At 46.4% G+C, this 10251-nt stretch overlaps 2 protein-coding genes across 4 annotated transcripts in view; one reads left to right on the top strand and one right to left on the bottom strand.

Moving 5' to 3' along the window:
- PIGL (phosphatidylinositol glycan anchor biosynthesis class L) overlaps window positions 1-5296 on the top strand; it is a 54430-nt gene extending 49134 nt beyond the window's left edge. For all 3 annotated transcript variants that reach the window (XM_015295848.4, XM_015295847.3, XM_046902694.1), the window contains 2 exons: window positions 3421-3554; window positions 4691-5296. In XM_015295848.4, coding sequence (XP_015151334.2) covers window positions 3421-3554; window positions 4691-4825 — 269 coding nt within the window. In that variant the 3' untranslated portion in view covers window positions 4826-5296. The remainder of the gene's footprint in view (window positions 1-3420; window positions 3555-4690) is intronic.
- A 1068-nt stretch (window positions 5297-6364) lies between these two features.
- CENPV (centromere protein V) lies at window positions 6365-9401 on the bottom strand. Its single transcript, XM_415846.8, has 5 exons — window positions 9146-9401; window positions 8235-8333; window positions 7330-7399; window positions 6970-7084; window positions 6365-6608 (listed from the first exon to the last, which is right to left on the bottom strand). Exons 1-5 carry the CDS (start codon window positions 9382-9384, stop codon window positions 6484-6486), a joined length of 648 nt encoding a protein of 215 aa, XP_415846.2. The 5' UTR covers window positions 9385-9401; the 3' UTR covers window positions 6365-6483.
- Window positions 9402-10251: the final 850 nt, after the last annotated feature.

Here is a 10251-nt window from a genome sequence, read left to right on the forward strand (position 1 = left end):
CTCTGCAGTTACTTTCCTGTCTGGTTTGGGGAGCTTATGCCTTTCCTGTCCTTTGGGGTTCTCCTGTATCAGCGGTGTGACTTGGTGTCTGCTCTGTGATTCTTGTGATCTTGCTCGAATATAAGGGCAAAATCAGTTTTATTCCCTGATAGTAGCATATTGCAGACCAAGAGGTAGTGGAGAGAGCTGGGGCCAAGATGGCAAAATGCCCTATAACGGAGCTCTCACTCTAGTCTCTTCAATTCTGCCATCTAAGAAAAATGGTTTTAATGCCAACTCCTTTCCTAGGAACTCTGAGATAACAGCAAAAAGCTGTGTACGTCCTGTATGCAGTACAGAGAAAGAACAAGGAACTGCAGTGGTAGATGTTGCTGCTAGACGTCAGGTATTATCTAGACCAAACCAGCTCCGTGCTCTGTTCATGCTGGTTTGTTAGATATAATGTGGTCCTGAATAGGCTGGATGGGCTGTGCCTCAAATTGGTTCAGGTTTGAAACAGACCTGCATGTAGATAGCATTTCCATTTCTCTAGCAGCATCATGAAACTCCTGAAGCTATATGAAAGCTTTGCTGCTCTGATTACATCACATCTGACATGACCTACAAATGCCAAAGGAACGGGGAGCTCCCATGCTGCTGCTTACGCTAAGCCTTTCCAAATATAGTTCCAGTCTCATTGAAATTCCTGGTATTTATAATTTGATCTGGCAGGCGTGCAGGGCTGTGCATCAGAGGGGCTTAATGAAACAAGAGTGATGCTGGGATTGAGGCTGTCTGGATAGAGCTGAAAGGCATGTTCGGGCCATGGAAATGTCCTGCTCTGCTGTTGGTAAGAGGGAAGTATTTGTGGGTGAACCCGTGTAAGCTCATGTGATCAGGGAATCCAGAGAAAATCTCTGCAAATGCAAAAGCCAGCTAAGCCTTGCATTGCCTCACTGATATGCAAATGAGCACCCTAAATATCCTGCTTTGCTTTCTAATGCCCTTAGCCAGCATAAAGACAGCAGGCTTTTTATAATCTGTAATCAAGTTGTCCAGGCCAGGCACAAGCACGTAGGCTCGTTTCAAGAAGCCAAGACAGCTGCTGGTATGAATCCACCCCTTCTGCCAGCCCTGTCCGGCTTTAACCACCACTCTTTCAAAAGAATTGGTGTGCTAATGTCTGTCAGGAGCAGTGCAAGCCCTTAGCATGCGTAGATCTGCTAATAATCTCATTCTAGGCATACTTGCTGCATAAGCAATTTGAAAGTAGAAAGCCAAGCCAAACAGGCTTCATGTGCTTCTATTCTAGGTCTAATCCACTAGCTATATTGATCTTGCCCTTTCTGCCAACCTAGAGAGGTTGTCTTACACTGTTAATCCTGTCCTGCCCAGGTCACAGGCACAACAGGCTCTGAAGAGCTTCACCTGCTGGTGTCACAGGAGTAGACTCATCAATGGCAGCACTTCTCTTACCCTGCTTGGCAGGGTGCAGTCTGTTTCCTTCAACCCTTTTCCATCTCTCACTGAACTGTACATTCCTTCCCTGCTTCACTTCATCTCATGTTCCCATGCAGAGCAGCCCTTGCTGTCAGCATGTGGAGATCCTTGTCGTATCACTGACACAGAAGGCTCTTATAGTGCCCTTCATTTTGTGAAGCTTGAATGCCCACGGCTTTGCCTGATCTGGCCGATGGGGGCCCAGGAGGCCCAACTGATAAATACCGAATATTGAATTTGGTTGCAGTTGTCTGGGGACCTTACTGCTGAGATTTGGGGAGCAGCAGGAACACAACCCGCAGGCTTTGCTGCTGTGATGTGAGGAAGAGGGCTGGCACATTCTAGAGTTAAAAAGAACACAGATTTGCTACTTGGAAACAAGAAACGTCTTTAGAGTGAGTAAAAGCTGTCAGGGCACTTCTGCTTGGAGCAGCAACACACTTGTCACTGCAGAGCATCCTTTGTGACAGGAGGCTGAAACCTTACAGCAGCTAAACAGCAACTGCTCAGTCTGTGACGTGTCAGGGAGGACCGTGAGCAGCCAGGCCGTCAGGAGGTGACACAGGCCACCCGGTCACCCAGCTGCCTGCGTTCCCGCACGTCCCAGGGACACACTGCAGGGAGCTTGGCACTGCTGTTGGTCCTCTCAGACAGCATTGCACAGCTGCAGCTCTGCGGGGACCCACACGGTGACCTTGCAAGGTTGAGCAGCCGAGGCCACAGCAGGGAGCAGCAACGTGGCACAGCAATGACACGGTTCTGACCACACAGCTACCAGCACAGTAGGGGCCTGCAGTGACCCAGCCAGGCTGTGCATTTGCAGCTGCCTCGGGCCGCCATCTGCCGGCAGCTGCAGGAGGGCTTTGCTCCCTTCTTTTGAAGGAGAGGAAAGAAAGGGATTGAAAGGTAAGGAAACGTGTTGGAGTTGGTCAGGGCTGCCATGTGCTGCCATTGCAGGTTTCGGCTGGATTAAAGCAAGACTCATCTCAGCAAAATGTGTGCGTCACTAAAACGATCCATTACGCTGCCCTTGTAGCAATTCAGCGTTGTTCTTTGTCTCATTAGAAATCTAATGGAGTATCTGACTGAATGTCTATGCAGCGACTTTGGCCTTTCCTGTTGGACTTCAGTACAGTATCTAAAGTGTGGAGCGTGATCACAGCAGGTTCTGAGCCGTAAGAAATCCCAAAGCAGCTCTTCTGAGAGATACAAGCTCTTACTGGGACCATCAATAGCTCTGAGCTCATCAGTGAAGACAATTTAGCCATAGTTTATAATAATAGAAATTAAAAAGCGATTAACCTTTGAGTTCAGAGGTCTCTTCAAAACTGAAAAAAGAAAGAAAAATCCTAGTCAATATAATCTTTATACACTCCCTTCATCTACTTCATCACGAATATCTATCTGAGCAATGAATTCTAGAACTCTGAAGTGCAACTGCCACCCTGAGTTAATGCTTGATACAGCCACTCCTGAATCTTGTATTTTTTTTTCCGTAACAAAGAATTGGAGTGGAAAGAGGAAATCTTGTTTTGGTTGATGAACCAGAGACAACTATTTTAAATTTCCATTATATCAGGCATGTCCAACCTGCAGCCTGCTTACCAGGGAGGTGCAGCCCTCCGTTCGCAGTCATGCCTTCCTTGTGGCACTGCTTTTTGGCACTACATACATTTGTGAACAACTGTTTTCAAGGACGAAGCACAGGAAGAGTAAAATTCCATCAGAACTCTGATAAATGCTCTGAAAGCTCACTGAGAATTGCAGCCACTGCCACTGAACCAGGCTGATGTGCTTCTTCCACAAAAACAAGGTCACATATCCCTTTTCTGCAAAATAGAACAATACAGGGGAATCTGCAAACACCTGCTGAGCCTGGAGAGATGGGTACCTTACAACAGTTCTATTGTTCTGAAATATTTATCCTCTTTCTCTGTCTAGGGTGCCGTGTGCTTGTCCTTGAGTCAGTAAATCTCCTGCGGAAGTACATCTCCATCCTGGATGTGTTCCTTTCCTGCCTTCTGCCCAGAGATGCCCTCTTCATACTCACAGAGGAGGAGACTGAGCAAGCCAGGGTGAGACTCTTTGTACTTGCTTAACCTGTTTGAATAACTTATCACTGTTGTGAAGGCTCTAGTCAGAAGGTTCAGGTCATCATCACAGAGGGCTTCACAGATAATTATATCTGTAGATTATAAATGTCACTAGTGAACACTCTTCAGTGATTTGTGAAATGGATGAATTGCTTTGCTTCGTGTGCTGTGTGAATGGTAGGACAGGGCTGAGCAGATTTACAGCTCACAGATCTTCTGTAGTCATAGTGCATTGAATTTTACAGTGTCCAGGATGTAAGTTATAGGAGGACACTGAATCGAACATGCAGTATTCTGAGCATATAAATGACCTGTCTCAAAATGTTACGACTGCATGCCAGGAACTGTGTTCTTGGATTATAGCTCTAACTAAAGATGGAGACAGCTTGTGGTCCAAAGCTCTTAACAGATCTCCTTCTCCACTGTGCATTTTTTAAAATAATTTTGCAGTATGTGATCTCAGAAATTCAGTCTGCTATTTCCCATATGATCAGCTCCTCTTCCACAGCATGTATAGGCTTGCCCAGCAACCAGTCCTGTTAGTCCACAGATAACATACACAGAACTTACCTAGTTTTGAAGCTACTAAAAGATTTTGTCATGTATGGAAATTGCTCTGATAAAGGTGGCATTGTTCCCTTGTGTTTTTTGTTTCTGAAATGTGACCATTTCAAGCTGGCAAGCTATAAACAGATTAAGTTTAGTTTCAGCTGGCAGCGTATGATCGGAAGCAGCATGCTATGTGTTCTCAGATGCATGCCTATCACATTTCTGCTTCTCCAACATGTGAACACCCAGGCGTGAGACCATGCAGGGAGGAGCAGTTGTTTTGTTTTACAAAGAAACTGTCACAGCATCCACCTGCAGCTGGTAACATCCTTTCTAGCAGGACCTCTCAACAAGAGGCAGCACAGCACTAGCCACATAGGAGCACGGCGCTCTTCCTGCCCTTTGGCCTCAGAGTAGGCAGCCTTCCATTTCTCACTGCTGCTTCCTTGCTCACTGAAAGCAGGCTGACCTTTACATTGGCAGTAAAACTAATGGGAGGCCCTGAAAACTGCAGTCATATTAGGTCAGGAAGGTTTTTGTAATGGTTTCTCAACTGTTTTTCCTTCTAGAGAGCCATGCAGTGTCATTGCAGCCAGCTCCTCTGGTTTCGCCGCATCTATATGCTTTTCTCACGTTATGTGGTGATCAATTCACTCCACCTTTTAGAAAAGACAACGCTTACAACTCCGGGAGTAAAAGAATGAGACAAAAAAAGACTGCCAGGACAACCACTAAAGAAATCCCAACTGTTAGACACTCAAGAGGACAGGATTCTCTCTGTGTAGTGTTCTTTCAGACTACAAAAAGCAGGTTGTATATAAACTTTCTCCTGAATCTTGTTGCCTGATACATTAAGATGAAGTGGGTTTAACAGCTGCTCTATTTTTTCACTGTAGAAGCTTAAATAAGATATGAAAATTGAATTAGCCTAATTAGGAGTCAAAAGAAGGAGTACTCTGTGTTAAAGAAGATATGGCACCAACTATTTTTCCTCTGGAAGACACAGTTATGAAGACAGCTTTGGAACTCTATCTCTGGGTACTTTTGTGAAATCCAAATATGAGGAGTGACTTTTATAAGACCGTTCTATCTTCACAGATAAAACCAGAACCACAGGACCTGTCTTACTCAGAACTCTAAAAAGCCGAAGCTTATGAATAAAGCATCAGAAAGTATACAGTTTTCTCTAATTGCACTGATCTTTGCTGCTGCTGCTTTGAGATGCATTGTGTTGCAGGCTCCCCTTTCCCATGCCCCTCATGAAACACAAACATTTCCTCTTGCTTCAGAACATGGGGCTTGAGATCAACTCGAGAGTCTCAACAGGATCTAAGAATGAGTCTGGGTCTCTTCCAACTAAGTCTTTTGTAGAACACGTGGAGACAAAAATAGCAAGCTATGTGTCAAAAGTTGTCTTTCACATATGCGGAACAACTGCAGGAGTTAAAGATCCTCACCCTTTTCATCAAAAGGTAAGTGGAGATGTCAGCTTTCAGTGATTCCTTAGGATACACATTGATTTTAGGAGTGATTTGGGATTATGTGAGTTACCGTGTAGCAAAGTCAGCAATACTCCATGTTTCTGTAGGCCTTTGCACTCATTAGTGTGGGCTTGCATCTGCTGGTACATCTTCCCTGCATCTACACTGCTAGCCACTGCACAGTCAAGATGGGAACCCAAATTGCCAGATCATGATTTGCTGCTGTGAGCACATCCTACTCCTTAAGACAACAGATGAGTTCTTGGTTTTACTAGAGCACATGTCCATTGTTAGAAGAGTAAGACTACTGAGTTCATTTCTCTGGCCATGTCAGTGCCTAAGCATATGCCAACTCAGCCTTAAAACCATAAGCAAGTCCAGGCTTAAGCAAATCAGTACTTTTAATCACATGGATAACTTTAGTGGTCCCTCTACTGCATACATCTAAGCACTTGTATAAATGCTTTACTGAACCCAAGCCTAGTAAGCTCTTTCAAACCCCCCTTTAACTCTCAATCCATGGTAAGTTCACTGAAGTTAACAGAGAAAAAACAGCAAAAGCTAGTACTATGCTCTAAGCAAGAGATTATCTTATATAGGACACTTTATATAGGACATTTTTGAAAGCCAGACTTCATTATTTTTAAAACTTTGCTCTGTTTATTGTGATTAAGCTTTACCATAGCTAAGGGTGAATTACCAAAGTACCAGTCCTGTGGTGGTTTACTGAACAGAGGTAGCTTTAAAACTCAGAGTCACAAATGAATGGCACAGGCAGAATAGAAATATTTATTTAAGAAACAGAAAGATAACAACAGCACTCAAATGCCTGGACTACAGTTCCATGGCAGTGCTCCAAGTTCAGCTGTTGGAAGGGTATGTCAGGGTTTTGACATGTCTCTGATGGTCTTATGTTCCTTCACTGCCTTCTCCCATTCTTTGCCATTGATATCCTCTGTAACAATGCTGTGCACAGTGCCATCATCCAGACAATGGGGAGCTATCCCTGAAGGAAAAGAGAGTACACAGAAACCTGCTTTTCACAGCTAAAGAGTAGGAAATGCCTGCATCTCTGCGCTCTGCAGATGGGGCACCTCAGAGACTGTCAGTTCAGCTATTGTTGTAAGGCTGAGGAGTCTCAATGAGAAAACTGTCATGGGCAGAAGCTCATAGGTCACAGGTAAGGCTACTTCATGTGGAGGAGCTGCAGGCTCAGGCTGCAGTTCTAGATGTTTGCCAATTTAGGCAAAAAATCTGAAGATGCTGCTCACTGCTCTCATGCTAGCAGCCAGTGGAGGCTCCATCCAAGTTTGTTTGGTGGTCAACTTTTGTTACCATAGTTTGCCAGGTTTACTCTTTCTACCTACCATAGCCATCTGGATTAGAGCGAGGAGTGTAAAAGCTCTGTACACCACAGGTCTTGCAGAATGTGTGCTGGGCACGATGTGTGTTGAAGGTGTAGGTTGTCAAGTTATCAGCACCCTAAGCAGAAATAAAAAGCAGTGTAGATTTTCCACATAAATAGGTGTATTAATTACTTTCTATGAACTTGTAGCTAAGACATAAAATTAAAAATATCACCTTCTTGTCTCTACTTGAGATACAGAATTAGGGCAAGGAAACTGGGGAGCCACTCACATCTTTTACAATAATAATAGATTGTATGGATTAGGTAATTTCTTTCTGTTAATGTTTATGTCCAGGTTCTTACTGCACTCTTACTCTACCTTCAGCAGCTTGAAACGTGAAGCTGGGACAATGAAGTGTCTGTTCTGCTTCTTTGTGCAAATGCTGCAACTGTAAAAGAAAGAGAAGATCTTTCTAGAAGCAGCAGATGAGTTGTAATACAGGAATCAGATCTAGCTCAGACCTCTTGATGACAGAAATTCCACTAAGAGCTAAAATGCTTCGTTAGCCTCAAAGAGGTAAGTGACAAAGGTGCACTCGCATATCAGTAGAGTTTCCTAAGCACACCCCTGAAAGAGACTGACCCTATGCAGGGAAGCAATAAGGCATTCATCTCTAGCAAGCATTATATGCCTTTTTTTTTTAACACACGTGCAACTTTCAGGAGACATACCAAGGACTAACTGTAGCCCCGAGAAATGCATTTAATTTTTCAGATCAGTATGCCAACTTTTCTAACATTAATTAACTTGCAAACAAGAAAGTGAGACTCAAAGGTTACCCATGAGCTGGAAGCAAACAAGTGCAGGTGGGGGAAACACTGTTGAAATCAGACACTGCTGTAGTTTGCACTTGTGGTCAGAAATGTAACGTTTACTGGAGCAGACCAAGTTCAAAAGGGGGTTGTGCCAAAGGGGAATGTGCCTTGAGCACACTGTACTTAAAGGAAACATAAAGCAGATGGCTTAGCACCCATGGTCATTAGATCTTTCCCAACACTTTCTGCACGAGCATGGATGAGGGGACCTGAAGTCCTGCCCATGAGTGTGTCATTGCAATCACCTGTGCTGATCTCATATTGGATCAGCACATAATTAGGCATATACCCTATGAAAATAGAGCAGGGGATGTTCTCCGATTTTATTACAGTCTTTTCTCTATGACGTTGACTGGAAAAGCATATGAGCTCTTATTCACGTATGAGAACAGGGAACCAAAAACTCACTTGCAGTTAAAAACATGCAGGTCTGCTGAAGCCCACACCTCAAAGCGGATGGCCCCGCAGTGACAGCCTCCCGTGTGCTTGACCAGACCTCTGTGCTCACTGGAGAGAAAAGCAACAGACAGGTTATGTGAGCAGAGATTTTTTTTGTTGGCCAAAGAAACATTCAGGCTCCTCCATTACTCAGTTTTTTTGTCTTCTGCAGCAATTGCATTTTTGATTTTATTAAAGCAGCAAAAGGAAAGAACTGCAGTTCAGGTAGGGTACAGTGCCTGTGATACAGAACGTGTGCTCCCCTGCCACAGCCCAGGCCACCGATCCGGCCTCAGTTACAGCACTAAGCCGTGCCCAGCGATGCATACAAAACGGTGTTCTCCCAATGCAGCCCTCTTGGAGCTGGGAAATGGCTTTTCCCACGTTTTTTTCCCCACAGCTGCTCCAGCTCTAATACTCCTCCGTGTAAAAGCTGGGAGCAGCAGAGATAAGTGCGTTCCGCATCGTATTTGAAACGTTTTATTTTGCATTTTAGTGGCAGAGGAACTTTACGATGAAGGAATCTCTGAGCTTCTCCCTCTCCCCCAGGGTGCATCCATAGCAACTCTGCAGAACGAACACGCCGAGTCAAACGCTTAAATGCAGAGGAAAACCCATTTCCTTTCCAATTTCCGCTCCCACGGGCAGTTACTGATTACAGCCCGGTGCTGATGTGCCGTGGACCGAAAGAGCACAGGAGGTGGGTGCAGATTTAGGTGAGCCTCGGCCCCCGCGCGAGGGAATCCAATCCCCTAAGGCGTTTGTGGCCGGGGAGCTGTGAATTAGCATAAAAAGCCACTTTGTGCGGTTGGACCCACCCCCTCCCCGGGCCCGCGTTCACTGCTGTGCAAGCGGTGGGATCTAAGCCGTCCCGTACTCACTAGGCGTCCAACAGCAGCCGCGCCGCTTCCTCGCAGCTCAGCCGGTGCCGCTCCTGGAAGGCGGCCCAGCGCTCGCTCTGCGCCCCTAGATCGAACGTACCGGCGGGCAGCGCCTGCTCTCCTCCCCGGCAGCCGCCCGCCTTCTTCCCTCGCTCCCGGCGGTTCCTGCCCGCGGGCGAAGAGGCGGCCGCGCTGCTCCGCCGGGAGCGCCGCGCGTTGCCCGCCGCAGCGCGCCCCATGTGCCGCTCCCCGCCCTGCTGCCCGTGGCCGCCAGGGGGCGCCGTCGCGGCGCGGGATAGGGGCGTCCCGGGAGGCCGTGCCGGGCTGTGGCCGCGGGGCGCTGCTGGCCGGGGGCGCTCCGCCTGCGGGTACAACCGGGAATGGGGGCGAGGGGAATCCCGCCCCGCGCTGTCAGCTGGTTTGCCCCAATGGAAAGCGAGCTCGTGCTTCGTTTGATAGGGATTTGGTCACAAAGACGAGGTTTCTGCTGAGAAAAACGGCCAAGGAATGGTCCAGCTGAGGGTTCGGGGCAGCAGGTGAATGTGAATTCATCACATTTACGGAATCTGAGCCCCAGACCCAATGCCCGAGTGAATATGGTGAGTTTGGATCTGTAGGTTGTGAGCTCAGGTGCTAGCTGGCCTGTAATGTACCCTACAGTGGTAGAAATGCCAGTTATTTGCAAGCATTAGCATGAGGTTTTCTCTTTAATTATAAACATGAGGTGTCTCACATAGTCAAGGTTGTCAACTGCTTTGCAGACCTGAATGCGTTGTGTGACATCCCAGCTATGCACCCGCCCTCCTTTAAAAACAAGGCTGCTGTTCAACAACACTCCAGTGCATCATTATGCACCTTTGGAAGCGTAGTGAGGCTCTGTCCTTCCTGAGGTGTGAATCACGATGGCAGCTCTGCAGAGAAATGGGCTCTAACGTGATTCCTACCAGGCACCTTTTCATACACTTTGTCACCAGAATCTTTAAGTTAAAAGGAAAACAAACACAACCTCTGACAGCACTCCTCTATCGGTGAATAACCTAGAAAAGATTATTTACAAGCATCTGTAGGACAAAGCTGTTTTGGAGTGAAACTGTTCAATGTGGGGT

This window comes from Gallus gallus, chromosome 19 (assembly GCF_016699485.2).
Source record: "Gallus gallus isolate bGalGal1 chromosome 19, bGalGal1.mat.broiler.GRCg7b, whole genome shotgun sequence".
Classification (NCBI taxonomy): Eukaryota; Metazoa; Chordata; class Aves; order Galliformes; family Phasianidae; genus Gallus; species Gallus gallus.

Coding starts and splice junctions, on each gene's coding strand:
- CENPV (XM_415846.8), bottom strand. CDS start 9,384: ATGGGGCGCGCTGCGGCGGGCAACGCGCGGCGCTCCCGGCGGAGCAGC. Junction 7,400..8,234: donor CTGCATGTTTTTAACTGCAA/GTGAGTTTTTGG, acceptor TTTCTTTTACAG/TTGCAGCATTTGCACAAAGA. Junction 7,085..7,329: donor CACGTTTCAAGCTGCTGAAG/GTAGAGTAAGAG, acceptor ATTTCTGCTTAG/GGTGCTGATAACTTGACAAC.